General features: G+C 46.6%; 1 protein-coding gene across 1 annotated transcript in view; it reads right to left on the bottom strand.

The window, feature by feature from the left end:
• Positions 1–12,006, bottom strand: part of CPM (carboxypeptidase M) — an 81,617-nt gene extending 69,611 nt beyond the window's left edge. The window contains exon 1 of the mRNA XM_084759420.1: positions 11,614–12,006. Coding sequence (XP_084615546.1) covers positions 11,614–11,667 — 54 coding nt within the window. The 5' untranslated portion in view covers positions 11,668–12,006. The remainder of the gene's footprint in view (positions 1–11,613) is intronic.
• Between the last annotated feature and the right edge of the window lie 3,186 nt (positions 12,007–15,192).

The following is a 15,192-nucleotide window of genomic DNA, read 5'->3' as shown; positions in this document are numbered from 1 at the left end:
AGATCCTTCTGAAGAGCTTAGAAGGTAGAGGACATTATTTCCATTTTTTTTTTTTTCAAAAGAGATTGTGAAATCCTGAGCAGTTAAACAGTGCGCCCATGGTCACTTAGCCAGCAAACAGTGCAGTCAAGACTGAGTCCTCTGTTGACAAAAATCTAAAAATCCATTGTTCATGAATAATTCAACCAGTATGACAAGGAAATTTTAATTTAAAAATATTTAATATATATAATTTAATGGTATATATAATTTAAATTTATAAAATATCTGTTACATATGTTACAATTCAACACAATTATATAACATGTTTATAAATACATTACTTTAAGACCAGTTTTATTGCAGTTCTATACATACATGTACAGAGCCTTGGAATACCATTACTCAATGATTCTTTTTAAAAATCTATTTTGTGTGTGTGTGTGTGTGTGTGTGTGTGTGTGTGTGTGTGTGTGAGTGACATGGGTGGAGGTGCTCCCTGGAAGAAAGGAAAGGGTATTGGACCCTTCGGGAGCTGGAACACACACGTGGTTGTGAGTTATCTCACATGGGTGCTGGGAATTGTACCTTGGTCCTCTAGAAGAGCAGCCTCATTCTCTGAGCCTCTCAGCTATCTCTGGCTCCTCCATAATGCTAATGCTTGCTACTTCCCAGATCTTTTAGGGCTTTGGGCATTTACCTTAAGTCCACTTCTCCTGGTCTCTTTCTCATTACTGGCTATTATTTTTCAAACAAGGACCCCCCCCAAATTGGATCTTCACTTCCATTGAGACTAGATCTGTTAGTTCTCAATAGAAAGGAAAGACGAGTGTGCCTTTATGCCGCCATAGGATGAAATCTGGCTATTTTAAGTCAGAGAGATGGAAGTTGTTAGTGAGAACTTAGCGGGGCTGCCTCCTGCCTGGACTTCCACAGCACTGTCTCTAAATACCGTGACGCAGATGCCTGAGGAACCCCAATTTAACTCAAGCCCTCTTTAAGAAAGGAACTCTAGGGCTGGGCATAGTGGCGCACACCTTTAATCCCAGCACTCGGGAGGCAGAGGCAGGCGGATCTTTGTGAGTTCGAGGCCATCCTGGTCTACAAAGTGAGTCCAGGACAGCCAAGGCTACACAGAGAAACTCTGTCTCGAAAACCTAAAAAAAAAAAAAAAAAAAAAGAAAGAAAGAAAGGAAGGAACTCTACAACTGTTGCTATATGACCATTTTAAAAAAGTTGTTCCTGTGTTTTTTACTGTCTTTTCTTTATTGCTATGTGTCTTTCAAAGGATTTCCATGGGAACTGTGACCATGTTTTTTGTTTGCTGTGCAACTTGTCTGTCAAAATTTACACAGAGCAGGTCTTCTGTTTTGGGTGAACAACTGTCAATACGGTAGCATTTCCCTGGGGCATTCCGATAGCACTTGTGTTCTGATGAACTTCCAAATCCGGGATTTTTTTGTTGGTGCATAGGAAGAGGTAAATGGCTTAACAGTACTGTCTTAAGATCCGAGTGTGTTGGTACACGCCTTTAATCCCAGCACTTGTGAGGCAGAGGCAGATGGATTGCTGTGAGTTCAAGGCCAGCCTGGTCTATAAAGCAAGTCCAGGACGGCCAAGGCTACACAGAGAAACCCTGTCTTGAAAAACCAAAACCAAAACCCAAACCAAAACTGTCTTAAGTCATAAAAAAAAAATGCTTAGATGTGAAGGAAAATAGTAAAAATTGTAGTAGTGATGATGATGATGATGTTGTTGCATAGCAGCCATCGTGAAAGCATCCATCGTTACCATTGTCTTATTTTCCTTCAGCTTTGGGTCACTGTAGGGATCCATCTAGCTCTGCTCTGCCTCCCTCTTTTACTTATTATTGGTTTTTTGTGAATTTTACATCATGCGCCCCAATCCCACTCATCTCCCTCTTCCTTTGTACCCACTCTCTGCCCTTGCAAGCTTCCCCCACCCCAGAGAGAAAAGTGGAAGCTGTAGTGTGTCACAGTGTGTCCCACAGTGTACCCTTTTGTCTACACTTCTTTGTGCGCCAATGTTCACTGCAATGACTAATTGGTCTAGTATGAGGCCTCTGGTTTCTGTTACACTATCTACACTAACACCTCACTGGACTCTTCAGATAGATATCCAATTGTTGTCCTGTGTCATGGAGATCCTGTGGTTTGGGATCTGTAGGACCCGCCCCTTTATGTAGATGCAGGGCCAATTCAAAGCCCTGGATATAGGCCTGAGAGGTACCTGAGCTAGTCAGCCCACCAGCTTTCCTGTGCCCACACCACCCACACTAACAGGGTGTGCTCTTCTGCCCTGCCCTGGCTGGCCTACCCAATGCTGCAGCCAGCAAGGGGCAAAGCCAGCTCTCTTGCTCTCATGCCTGCAGGGCTGGCTGATCTGTGCCCACATCATTAGGAGCAGCTCTACTGTGCTGCCCAGTTGAGGTGCAGAGCCTGCTTTCCCGATCTCCTGACTTCAGGGCTAGCTCACCAGAAACCTCTACAATGAAAGCCAGCTCTACCCTGTGGTCCAGGTGAGGTACAGGGTATACTCTCCTGATTGTTGCAGCCGGTGAGGGAAAAGGCCAGTTCTCCCACTCTCAGGACCTCAGGACCAGCTCTCCCACTTGCCATAGGTCAAAAGGGGCAAGGGAGGGGAGGGCACCTCTCTTGTCTACACAGCAGACAATTGACAGGGCCAGGCTCTCCCCTACTCATACCCCGGGGCACTCTCACCCTTGGGACCTGCTCACCCACTTTCCCTACCACCAGGGTCAGGTCTACTGTGCTGCCCAGGTAAGGTGAAGGGCCTTGGTCTAGCAGGTGAGGGGCAGGGACAGCTCTCCTGCTCTCATGACCCCACCAGGACCAGCTTTCCTGCTTGTCACAGGTGCCAAGGGCCTGAGGGTCGGCTTACTAGCAACCCCCACATCCAGGGCCAGCATTATTATGCTACTGAGGTAAAGTACAGGATCCATGCTCCTGAATTCTGCAGTAGGTGAGGGGCAGGGACAGCTCTTCTGCTCTGATGAACTCACAGTCAGCTTTCCTGCCTGCTGTAGGTGGCAAAGCAGCCCAACTTAATAATACTCATTCACCCACTAATTATTTATTACTTACTCTGTGCCAGGTACTTTTCTAGCTCTCAGGGAGCATAACGGGCAGAATCCCTTGCCCTCGTGTTGCTTACAGTCTATAGGAGCCAAGGCTTCCCTTAGGTTACCCTGGTCTTTCTTGGGTGACTCTGTTGGCCTAACATTACTTTCTGCCTCTACATCTACCCTCCCTACTTTGTACTGCATTTGATAGGACATGGGGTGACCTAGATGCAACATTTTATCTACTGGCAGTAGAACAAAATTCATGTTTAATCACTGTCTGATCTGCTTATCAGCTGAAAAACTCTTTTAATTCTAGAGGTTGCCCAAATAAAGAAAGCATGGACGCCAGGTGTGGTGGCGCACGCCTTTAATCCCAGCACTCAGGAGGCAGAGGCAGGCAGATTGCTGTGAGTTTGAGGCCAGCCTGGTTTACAAAGTGAGTCCAGGACACACAAAGGCTACACAAAGAAACCCTGTCTCGAAAAAACAACAACAACAAAAAAGCAAACTGGGACAGAGGGGAGGACATCCTAATGGGACTCTAGATGAGAGAAGCATGGGAGAAAAGCAAAGTAGAAGGATCCAGAGGGTCCTAGAAACCTACAAGTGGAACATTATGATAGACAGATTTGGGCCCAGGGGTCTTGCTCAAACTAAGGCACCAGCCAAGGGCAATACAGGTCGTAAACTTTAAACCCCTACCCAGATCTAGCCAGTGGGCAGAACATTCTCCACAGTTGAGTGGAGAGTGGGGTATGACTTTCACACGTACTCTGGTGCCTCATATTTGACCATGTCCCCTGGAGGGGGAGACCTGGTAGCACTCAGAGGAAGGATAACAGGTTACTAAGAAGAGACTTGATACCCTATGAGCATATACAGGGGGAGGAAATCCCCCTCAGGAACAGTCATAGGGGAGGGGAATAAGGGGAAAATGGGAGGGAGGGAAGAATGGGAGGATACAAGGGATGGGATAACCATTGAGATGTAACAAGAATAAATTAATAAAAAATTTAAAAAAAGAAAAAGAAAAAACAAAAAAAGCAACTGAATTGCTTCATTTCTTCTATAGCCTCTCTGTCAGAGGTTGCTTGAGAAAGGATACAGAATTATATATAGTAACCGAATGGTTCATTGTTAAAACTTTTGCTGCTTATGAGAGACACATCAATAGATTATACATAGTAACAAAAATAGTTCCTTGTGAAAAGTGAAGCCTATGGAAACACCTTGCCATAGGTTAAATCCCAGTCTGTCTCTGACTGCTTGCCTTCAAATAAGTAATTTAATTTCTGTGTTTTCAGACATTTATCTATAGGACGGGGTGAATTGTGATATTGACTTTATAGGACTTAGAAATCATAGAAGATTGAAGATATTAAGTGAGTTTATGTATGCAAAGAGTTTAGAAGGCCCAGTCTGACATACTATCTCACAAATCCCAAACTGTTGCTATGTTGCCACATAGTGAAAATGAATTATTTGGTAAGAGGGAACCTCAACTCAAATTTCATTGTCTCCTAATGATTGATCACTGATTCATTCAAGCTGCTGATAAGTATTCATTGAATACCAGGTAGTATGCTGTCATAGTTGTTGGTATATTGCTGTGAAAAGACAGTGTGATCAAGGCAACACTTATAAAACAAAGAATTTAATTGGGGGCTTGTTTACAGTTTCAGAGAGCTAGCCTATTGTCATCATGGCAGGAAGTGTGACATCACACAGACAAATATGTTTTGACCTACAGGGGGTGGGGAGAGAGAGAGAAAGAGAGAGAGAGAGAGAGAGAGAGAGAGAGAGAGAGAGACAGACAGACAGACAGACAGACAGACAGACAGACAGACAGACAGAGAGAGAGACTGAGGCCTGGCATGTGCTTTTGAACCCTCAAAGCCCACCTCAAGTGACATCCGCTCAGCTATCTCTCCAGCCCCATACATTTTTTTTTCAAGATAATACCTATACAGAACAACAACAACAACAACAACAAAACTTAAAAGTGTACGGGGGAAAAACAAAAAGGAAGCACCACAAGTAGCCCGTGTTACAGTTATTGATGCCGTACCTACTCCACACATCTCCTAATCCTTCCCAGAAACCTCTCCTGACTAGGGGCCAGGCATCCAAATGCATGAGCCTATGGCAACCATTCTCATTCATGCCACCAATGTGCTGGACCCTACGGATGCTATGCTGGGAAAGAGCTCAGCCCTCACTTTAAGAGAGCTCAAAATCTCCCGGGGGAGCCACGGAGATAACAAATGCTCAGTTACCACTTTGACAGAACGCGAGTTTCCAGGCTCAATGGGGGCATCCCTACAAGATGCCCAGCAGGTGAGTGGCCTCATGTGGGCTTCTGAAGATGCTGCTGCTTGAGCTGGAACTTGAAGGATGGAGAGGTACAGGGTCCAAGTAGAGGGAGAACCACGTGCTCTCTTTTCTGTACTCATGAAGCTTTTATTGTCTTTCTTCACTCACATTAGAAACGAGACTGAGCTGACTCATTTCATATCCTGATAGGTTTATGCTACCATTATCAATTTAATCCATGTTTAGCATTTCCTTTCCCCTAGCAACTTTCATGTCTGTCCCTTGTCCCAAAGAAACTTAGAAGGCCTCAAGGAAGGTCTAACAGACGAGTGGTGCCAAGCCTGCATGGATGCTGAGGATCCCCAAGGTAGGCAGGTCTTTACCAGCTGCTCCTGGGTTCGACCTTTAGACTCAGCCACCAGACTTCATCTTTGACCTCCTAGGATCAACAGAAACTTTGAAACTTAAGTCTCATGGGTGAGAAGCCACTGAGCTGCACTCACAAGCATTGCTTGTCTTATCAACTCTGTATGATAGCCGGAATATAGGGGTCAGATAAATACTGCCAGGAATTTACTTTCTAGAGTTTACACTGAAAAGTGTGAAACATTTTCATATGACTTCAATCAGTCCTTCATCTTGGGCTAACAGACCAAGGAAGAGGCAGGGAGATCAAAAGTGACTGATGACAGTTTAGTGGGCCTTTGGGAGAGGAAGAGTTTTGAAATCAAAGGCCAACACAGAGAGGGAACTGAAGATGCTCAGGGTAAAGAGCACTTGCTGCCTTTCCTGAAGACCGAACTCAGGCTCTCAGAACTCACTTCAGGCAGCTCACAGTGGCTGTAACTAAAGCTCCTGGCTGGGGGCACTCCCATACAAATACAGATACAAATACACATATATGTGCACAAATAATAAAAATAAATAAATCTTTAGAAAGAAACTGAAAAATAGTCACGGTATAGTGATTTAGTGCTGGGGCCATAGCTCAGTGGTAGAGTCTTGGCCAAGCATGTGTAAGGTTATGGGGAGAGGTCCTTCTACCTAGTTCACTATTTTTTTTCTGGAACTCCAAACTTAGGTTTTGAAATATGAGAAAGTGTCATCTGTGCCAGTCATTTGTCAACTTGACACAAACTAGAGTCATTGAGGAAGAGGGAACCTCACTTGAAAAAAAAAATGCCTCCATTAGATTGGCCTGTGGGGACATTTTCTTAATTAATGATTGATATTGGAGGGACTAGTCCCCTGGAAGTAGTACTACCCTTGGGCAGGCGGTGGAAAGCAAACCGAGCAAGCCATGGGGAGCAAGCCAGTAAGCAGAATTTCCTCATGGCTTCTGCTTTGTTTCCTGCCTTCAGGTTCCTGCCCTGTATGAGTTCCTGCCTTGGCTTCACTTAGTGATGGACTGTGATAGAGATGTAGAAGCCAAATTAAATCCCTTCCTCTCCAGGCTTGCTTCTCGCCCTGCTTGTCACAGTGACAGAAAGCAAACTAGGACACATGCCCAATCTGAACAAAGTTGTTGTGACTCGGGTCTTAGCATCTCCCTAAGAGGAAGGAGTTACCTTGCGAGTAACTACGTTAGGACTGAAAGCCTACTGTGGCTGCAGAAGTAAGATGGCCTTTGCCAGTTGGTTTGGGGGAACTGCCTACAACTGAGTACATGTGATGTTCTTACCTTGTCGCCACTGCTGAGCAGCAGAGGCAGATTAGAGGTTGGAGGTGAGAGACCTCTTACCTGGTGCTCCACAGCTGTTCTAATTTGAATATAGAAACGCCTCATGGAAACTCATGAGCTAGGGGCTTCCTGGCCAGCTGATGTGCTGTTTGGAAGTGACTGGGTTGTGGGCACTCTGACTTAATCTATGCATTGATCATGGGATGGATTTATAATATTATCTTAGTTTCTTTTCCTGTTGTGGTAAAATATGAAAGATAACTGTAAAAGCAACTTTTATTCTCCTGCCTCAGTTATTGTCTGGGAGGCTTTCTGCTTCCTTCTGCTAACCTAGGCCTAGTCCTGGAAGCTTCTAGCCTCCATACAATCTAACCTAGGCCTAGAATATTTTCAGCGTCTGAGACTCACTGCTTAATAAGCTCACCCTTACTTGATCTTTCTGAGCTCTGGGCTGGCTGTTTCAACTCAGCTATTCTGGCCCAAACTCCTCTCCCAGCTGACTTATTTAATCTGGCTTCTCTCTTGGCCCAGAATTGCTCTGCTTGGTCTCAGACTAACTCAGCAATCTGCTCTAATCTTCTAGCTTCTTCTCATTTTCTGGCTCATTCCATCTTCACCTGAGTTCTCTCTCTGCAACCCATCTCCCTATTACTGTCCTGGTAAAACTGCCTCTTCTCTCTGTAAAACTGCCTCTTTAAGTAGCTTCCCTTTCCTCTCTCTTCTCATGAGAGTTGGGCATATCCTAGTCTGTCAAATCTTCTCTGATTCATCACCTTTTCTGGCACTCAATTAGACATCACTTTCAAACATTGGTGCTTTCTTCTACAAACTAACTACCTTCGATTGGGATTAAAGGCGTGCACCACCATCCCTGGATCTAAGCTTTCCTTTACCTGATATTTGATCTATACCAGGCTGGACTTGAATTCAGATCTGTTTGCTTCTGTCTCCTGGATTAAAAGAATGTTTGTATTCCAACCAGTGATCCAGACCTAGAAGATTTTTGGATATGATCTCTTGCCAGAACAGCCATGTTGTTCTGAATTAATATTCCTCTACAGACAACTTAAAGGTCAAAATGTTTACTCGGGCCCACAGTTTTAAGTTACAGTTCATCCTGGCAAGGGTGGCACAGGACAGAAGCTTGAGGAAGCTGGCTACATTGTAACCACAGTTCAGAAGCAAAGAGCCCTAAATGCCTGCTGTTACTCAGCTCACTCTAGTTTATACAAGTTAGGGTCTCATGACTAGGAAACAGCTTCATTCACAAATAAGATGGATCTTCCCACATCAGTTAACATTGTAACTGGACAAGATTGCTCAGTGGTTCCTCTGTCTTATAACCTTGCTACAAGGTCTAACTACAATTTGATCTCCTTGATCAAATTGATAAACTGGTGAAAAATTACTCAACTCTATTCCAGGTACTGGAGGTCAGAGTGTCCCAGATAACTTATCTTCTGTTAAACTGTCTGTTTGTTCAGAAACCCCCTCTATAGCTAACTGCTTATCTTAGCTGCAGTTAAATGCTTGCTTGCACAAAACCTCCTCAGCAGCTGCCAAGAGAGACACCAGGATGAGATTTTTACCTTCAGAAACTCCCTACTCTAAATGCACAGGGCTACACTTGGGTCCCCAATACCTTAGCACAGTCCCATCAGCTGGAATAAAGACTTTCAATGGGCCATAATCTGTGTCTGAATGGCCATGTCCAGTGAGCTCCCCATAAGGCACTGAGACAAACCCCCATCGACACACCCAGAAGCCCAGTTCTCAGTGTGGTATAGACTCTTTCAAGTTGACATCACTAACCATCACAAATACGATGGTGTGGTTGAGAGGTGGTGACCATTGGGTGGGGGTGAATTGGAGGATGTAGATCTCTAGGGGGCTTGGCAGTACCTTGGCACCTTCCTGTATCCCTTAGCTCTGCCTTCTGTTCACCACGATATGGGTTGTTCCATTACCCACTTCTCACCGTGGTAGGGTGAAATTGTGAGCAGAAGAAATTCTTTCTCCCTTAAGTTATCTGTCAGGTATCAGTCTCAGCTATGATAAAACAGACGAAGGTAGCAATTGTTTGTGGGCGCACATCCCTCTAGTAATCGTAAGCCACCAGAGGCAGGAAACAGACTATTAATCTCCTTATCTTCCATCAGGCCAACACATTATTTTGCACATAATGAAAGTCATTCTGGTTTTGAGAACAGGTTATAGAGTTAAATAGATAAGAATTCAAAACACCAGAGCCGGAAGTGACCATGGGTTTGGTATGCAGAGCCGTAATTATGAATTCACCACTTGGCATATATCTGAACTTGTAATGTCTTGCTTTTAGTCTGGTGTCAGTTCATCCTTTCAAAGTGGGGGGTGACTGACAACATCTATATCATACGGATGCTTCGGGGCTTAAATGTATCTGCCATGTAAAGTACTCAACAATGTGTTCCGCCTTTAGGAAATGTTATTAGTGGGTTGTGCAGCAGGTGCTTGGAGAAGTGTGTTAAGTTCTTGGCTTATTAACATGCTGCGGATCCTCAGGTAAGAAAACATGAGTGAGCAACCGCAACTGTGAATTCTAAGGGGAAGCTGGCTTCAGGATGAGCCCCCTGGGGGTTAGCTCCATGCTCAGGCAGGCTGACCTTTCTAGGTTCAAGCCCCAGAAGCAGCTCAAATCGGAGATCCAGAGTGAGCCTCACTGGCTGCCTCAGATGTGGCTGCCGAGAACCCCTCACCCGTTTCCACCCACTGCTGTGGCCGTGGGTGATGTGGACTCACTGGCTCAGGACTTGTTAACTTCTGGGACAGAAAGGAGATAGCTACTTTCCTAAAATTGGAGGAAGAGCTGCTGCCTCAGAAAGAAACCGAGGCACATGCTTCAGAAAGGGAATGTCTTGTGTGTAGGGGGAAAAAAAATCAGTGCCTGTCACATTCTCTTACATCCCTCCAAATGGTCAACATGCCAGAATCTCAGTTTGGCGCCTTTTGATGAAGTCCGGGTTCTGGAGGACACTGAGGGGTCTTGTTTGCTTCAGGCTATTCAGCTGAACCAAACTGCAACTACAGTTTCCCTGGGGGCAGGGGTCCCTAGAAAAACCAAACATAAGAAAACCGACCTAGGTCAAATCCTGCCCCTTTCAGAATTATTATGGGAAGCAGCTGCTCATGGACTTAGTTACTGAGGAGATTAACACATCATTAAGACACTGTCTCAATGGTATAAACATTGGGTGTCAGGAAGAGGAAAGCTTGTTTGTTGTTGCAGAGGAATGTTAATTCAGAACATGGCTGCCCCGGCAAGAGATCACATCCAAGGGCCTAGGTCTGTGTGATCTGGCTGGAATACAGGCACATGCTTAGTGCCAGGAGACAGAGGCAAGCAGATCTGAGTTCAAGGCCAGCCTGGTATAGAGCAAGTATCAGGTTAAAAAAAGAAAAAAAGCTTAGGTCCAGGCGTGATGGGATATGCTTTTCATCCCAGCACTCAGGAGACAGAGGCTTGCAGATCTCCAAGTGGTAGTCAGTTCTGTTCAGGCATTTCCGGTTGAGAGTGAGTTGAGTTTGTGGCAGTTTGGTTCGTGGAACTCAGAGGCAGTTTTTACCAGGAGAGTTTTTCAGAGAGAAGTTGAAGAGAGAACAAGCCAGACTCAGGTGAAGACAGATGAGACAGAGAATGAGAAGGATCCAGAAGATTAGAACAGATTGCTAGAGTTAGTTTAAGGCCAAGCACAGCAATTCAGTGAGAAGCAGAGAGAAGCCAGATTGAATCAGTCAAGTTGGAGAGATATTTGAGCCAGAACAGCTGAGTTGAGCCAACCAGGCCAGAGCTCAGAACAGACAAGAAAGGGTGAGTTTATTCAGAGTAAGTCTCAGAGGCTGAAAACATTCTAGGCCTAGGTTAGATTGTATGGAGGCTAGAAGCTTCCAGGACTAGGCCTAGGTTAGCAGATGGAGGCAGTAGGCCTCAGGGACCACAACTAATTCAGGCAAATAAATGATACGTTTACAGTTTTGTTTTGTTTTTGTTTTTGTTTTTTGAGAAAGCATTTCTCTGTGTATCCCTGGCAGTCCTGGAACTCATTCTATGAACTAGGCTGGCCTTGAACTCACAGAGATCCACCTGCCTCTGCCTCCAGAGTGGTGGAATTAATGGTGTGCACCACCACCTGGTAGAAATCTTGTTTTAACGTGTAAGAGTAAAGAAACTATGAAGGGGAAGCTGGGCGTGGAGGCACATGCCTTTAATCCCAGCGGCACTCAGAGGCTGAGGCAGGCAGCTAGCAGGTCACATAGCGAGCACATGTCTCAACAAAACACCAACACCAACACCACAAAACCACCTAGAGAAGGGAACGAAGTAAGTTTACATGGTATCTATTTAGCTAATGGGAACTATAGGTACTCTGTAAAGTTGTTCTCAGGATTTGGGTTGTGGGAGTACAGTGTTACTTTTTTTTTTTTTTAAGCCAGGAAGGTCAGTTCAGGGCATTGGGTCTATGACAGCTGGGCCACTGACATTTCTTTGTTGCCTCACCTGGTTGGTGTGGGGTGGCAATCCCTGCAGATCTGACCAGCCTTCCTTCAGCATCTGCCATGCTGGGCTGAGGTGTGTTTGCTCCCGACAAAGTGGCCTGTCGCTCCTGGAAGTTGGGGATGGGTAGATGCCAACATGGCTCCCAGCATGCTATGGTGTGCTCCAGCTCATCCCTGTGGCTCCGGTTTCTCTTTGAGTTTACCTCATGTCCAGATTCCCTTGCCAGTTACATGTTGGGTGGACTGTAGGCTTCGGTAGCACACAAAGAAGCAACAGACTTACATAGAGCATTTAAGCAGTTCCTACCGTGACACAAGGTCTAGTCCTTAAAACAAATCACTTTGAATCATCCCTGGTTGACTTTGCCTCTTGGGTTAAAGTCCTGACGGAGCAGGGAGCTAAGCATACAGAATTTAAAGCTGATGACCTGGATGCATCTCTTCCCACTGTGTGACCCTGGGTAACATCTCTAAGCACCAGACTGTGTTTCTTCTAGGAATACTGTGATGCAACAAAGGAAAAAAATCACTTGGCGATGGCCAGTCTCCAAGAGGAGAATTGCTTCTGTTTTCTGGCTGCCAGGTTTGGGGATTCCAGTGGCCAACAGCGCGAGAAATCTCCCATTCTCATTCTACACAGGCTTAGTAGGGAGACACAAGCAAGTTAACAGGAATGTGGGCAATGACCTCTGGGCAATGTAGCCAGAAGTTAGAAAGGGTGGCTTTGTCTTGGCGCTCTGTGGGAGAACACTACCACGCCGAGTTTCAATAAGATAATATCTTAGCTTGAATCTGAAATAGTCCTCCCAGGTTTTAAAGCACCTGCTCTCCAGGTGTTGGTGAGATTTGGGGAGCCCAAGGAACCTTCAAGAACCAAGGGTGCTGGGGACTCTGGTACTTTGTCTCCCCATTCCTGCTGTTCTCTGTTTTGTGGTCCTTGCATCACCACAGCTGCCACAGACTGGGCTACTCAGCATGTCTTTCTGCTATGCTGGGTGCATATCCTCTGAAACAGACAAATGAACCTTCCCCAGACAGGGTGATTTCTGTGAGATATTCCTGTCACAGCGGCACTGTAGTAACCATTAACAATACAGAGGACCAGAGGCAATGGCGGTCACACGAAGATCTGGGACCAGGTAGGCAAGGTGCTTCCAGATCTCTACAAGAAAGGACCCGGTGTCTGTAAACCCAGGAGGCGGAACCCGATGCTCCTCATCCTTGCTGCCGTTCAGATCACAGCTGCCAAGTGCAGGCCACATTCCTGACACGGGTGGATCTTGTGTCCAAAGTGGGGAGTGTAGGGACGGAGGAGAGCTGAAGAAGGTCAGAGTCCAGGCAAGCAAAGCATGGAGGCCAGCCGGGCAAGGAGGCTGAATCAGAAGCCAACGAGGCTCCCAAGAAAGCGTCCAGTCTGGCGTGGAAAGGAAGTGTTGTTTTCCCCCAATGGGGAAGGAAGAAAACAAAGAACAGACCTTCCGTGTTGTTAGGTGTGAGCCCGCGAAGGCCCTGTGAGGGGAGAGGAGGCTGTGGGCCCACAGTGGGCTTCTGTGGAGCTGGTGTGTCCTCTCTGCACTAGAGTACATGCCTTCCCCCCCCCATCCCCCAAGTGCTGTCGTGCCTGAGGGTATCTGGAGGGACAAAGCTTTCTATCCCAGTTATAACCAACGTCTTCGGGAGGCATGGTGTTACTTGAAGACTGCTGGGGGACAGGGGTGGAGAGGTTATCCTATTTTAAAAACGTGCCTGACAGACCAGGGAACAGAACACACACACATGATTTCTCGTTGGTTTGCGTTTTGAGACAAAACTTCGCCATGCAGTTCAAAATGGCTTGGAAACTATTCTGTGGCCTGTTCTGGCCTCAAATTCAGATTTCTCCTGCTTCTGCCTCAGGCATGCTGGCGATTATATGTATGGAGCAAACCACATCTGCCCTTACATCATGTTTTTGTTAATGTTCTTGTTTGTTTGCTTGAGCCTAGGGCCTTAGGAATGCTAGGCAAACACTGGGTCACTTAGTCAAACCCCCAGCCCTGTGATGTTTTCCTAAAGGATACAATCTAAGTTTTCAGAGCTCCCTGCTCCTCCCTCCGGCCCAAGTCAGACGGTCTGACTTGGGTCCTAAAACTGGGCATACTTGAGAAGAAAGGGTCAAGACCACATAGAGGCCCAGTGCCAGGTGGGGACCTGAAGGTCTGTTCTTGCCAGCCTCTAGTTCCAGAGTGTGTGAGGCAAAGTGAGGTTGAGAATTTGACTGGGCGGAGGAGGGGCTGCTGCAGAGACTGATGCACCAATCAAGGACCATGCATGGTGAGGACCTAGACCCCCTGCTCAGATGTAGTAGGTAGGCAGCACGGTCTCCTTATGGGTCTCACAACATGGGGTGTAGGGGACTACTTCTGACATGGACTCTGGCCCCCACGCATTGATCACTTCCCCCTGGCTGAGCATCCTTGCCAGGCCACAGAGGAAGAGGATCCAGGCAGTCCAGACGAGACTTGATAGGTTGGGGTCAGATGTTAGGGGAAGAAGGCTCCCCTTTCTGAGGACTAGAGGAGGGAGGGAGGAGGCGGGAGGCTGGAACTGGGAGGCGATGAGGGAGGGGGTGAAATTGGGATATAAAGTGAACAAGCAGGCTACCAAGATGAGACTTGCTAGCCTATGACCATATAGTGGGGGAGGAGGTCCCCCTCGGTCATAGACCTAGGGGAGGGGAATAGGGTGAAAGTGGGAGGGAGGGAGGAACAGGAGGATACAAGTGATGGCATAACAATTGAGTTGTAATCTGAATAAATTAATTTTTAAAAAGTAAAAAAAAAAAAAAAGAAGAAGAATTTCAGATGGCTTCAGCAGACCATTGAAGCAAACACACACTCTTTTGGATCCAGGTCCCTGAGTTCCATGTGACTAGTACAGCCCCTTGGCCCACCTTTCTCCATCCTTCCCACGCGTGGGGACATTTCTGAGGCAGAGTACCAGCTGAAGGCAGGAGACAAATGATCTTCCTCTGTTTTTTTTTTCCTGTTCTTCTTATGCCTCCCTCAGTCTCTGCCTTCTCCGAAAAGATCTTGTGAAGCTGCCTTCTCATCACTTAAGATGCAGGTGTGCTTGGCGCCTAGGTTTTCCCTTGAAAGTACACAGGGAGGCCAGGGGTGTGGCGTGGTGGTAGAGCACTCGCCCAGCACACGAGGGGCCTCGGGTTGGACCCTTAGCACCGCAAAACTAACCAACCAACGGACCAAGGTAGGATGGGAGGGAAGCCGTCCGTGGTACACCGTGAACACTTCCTCTGTGTTCACAGCAGGTCAAAAGAACACGGGCTTTGTTATTGCTTGTGTCATAGCCTGGTCTACTGCAGGAATCTTGCTGAGGCTGGCTCCAGACCATTCTTGTACGGAATTTCCAGGGAACCCAACCCAATGTGCTCTTTCTCAAGAAGATAATGTCAGTCAAAGGAAGAACAGAATAGAGCCCTGCCCCAACCCCCACCCCACTCCACCCCTCCACCCCTCCACCCCTCCACCCCATGCCGTCTCTCCCCTGCAGGCCAAGCTGGGCATACAAACGCATGTCCCTG

This window comes from Acomys minous (genome assembly GCF_964271855.1).
Source record: "Acomys minous genome assembly, chromosome: 15".
NCBI lineage: Eukaryota > Metazoa > Chordata > Mammalia > Rodentia > Muridae > Acomys > Acomys minous.
This window is presented reverse-complemented; position numbering and strand designations above follow the sequence as displayed.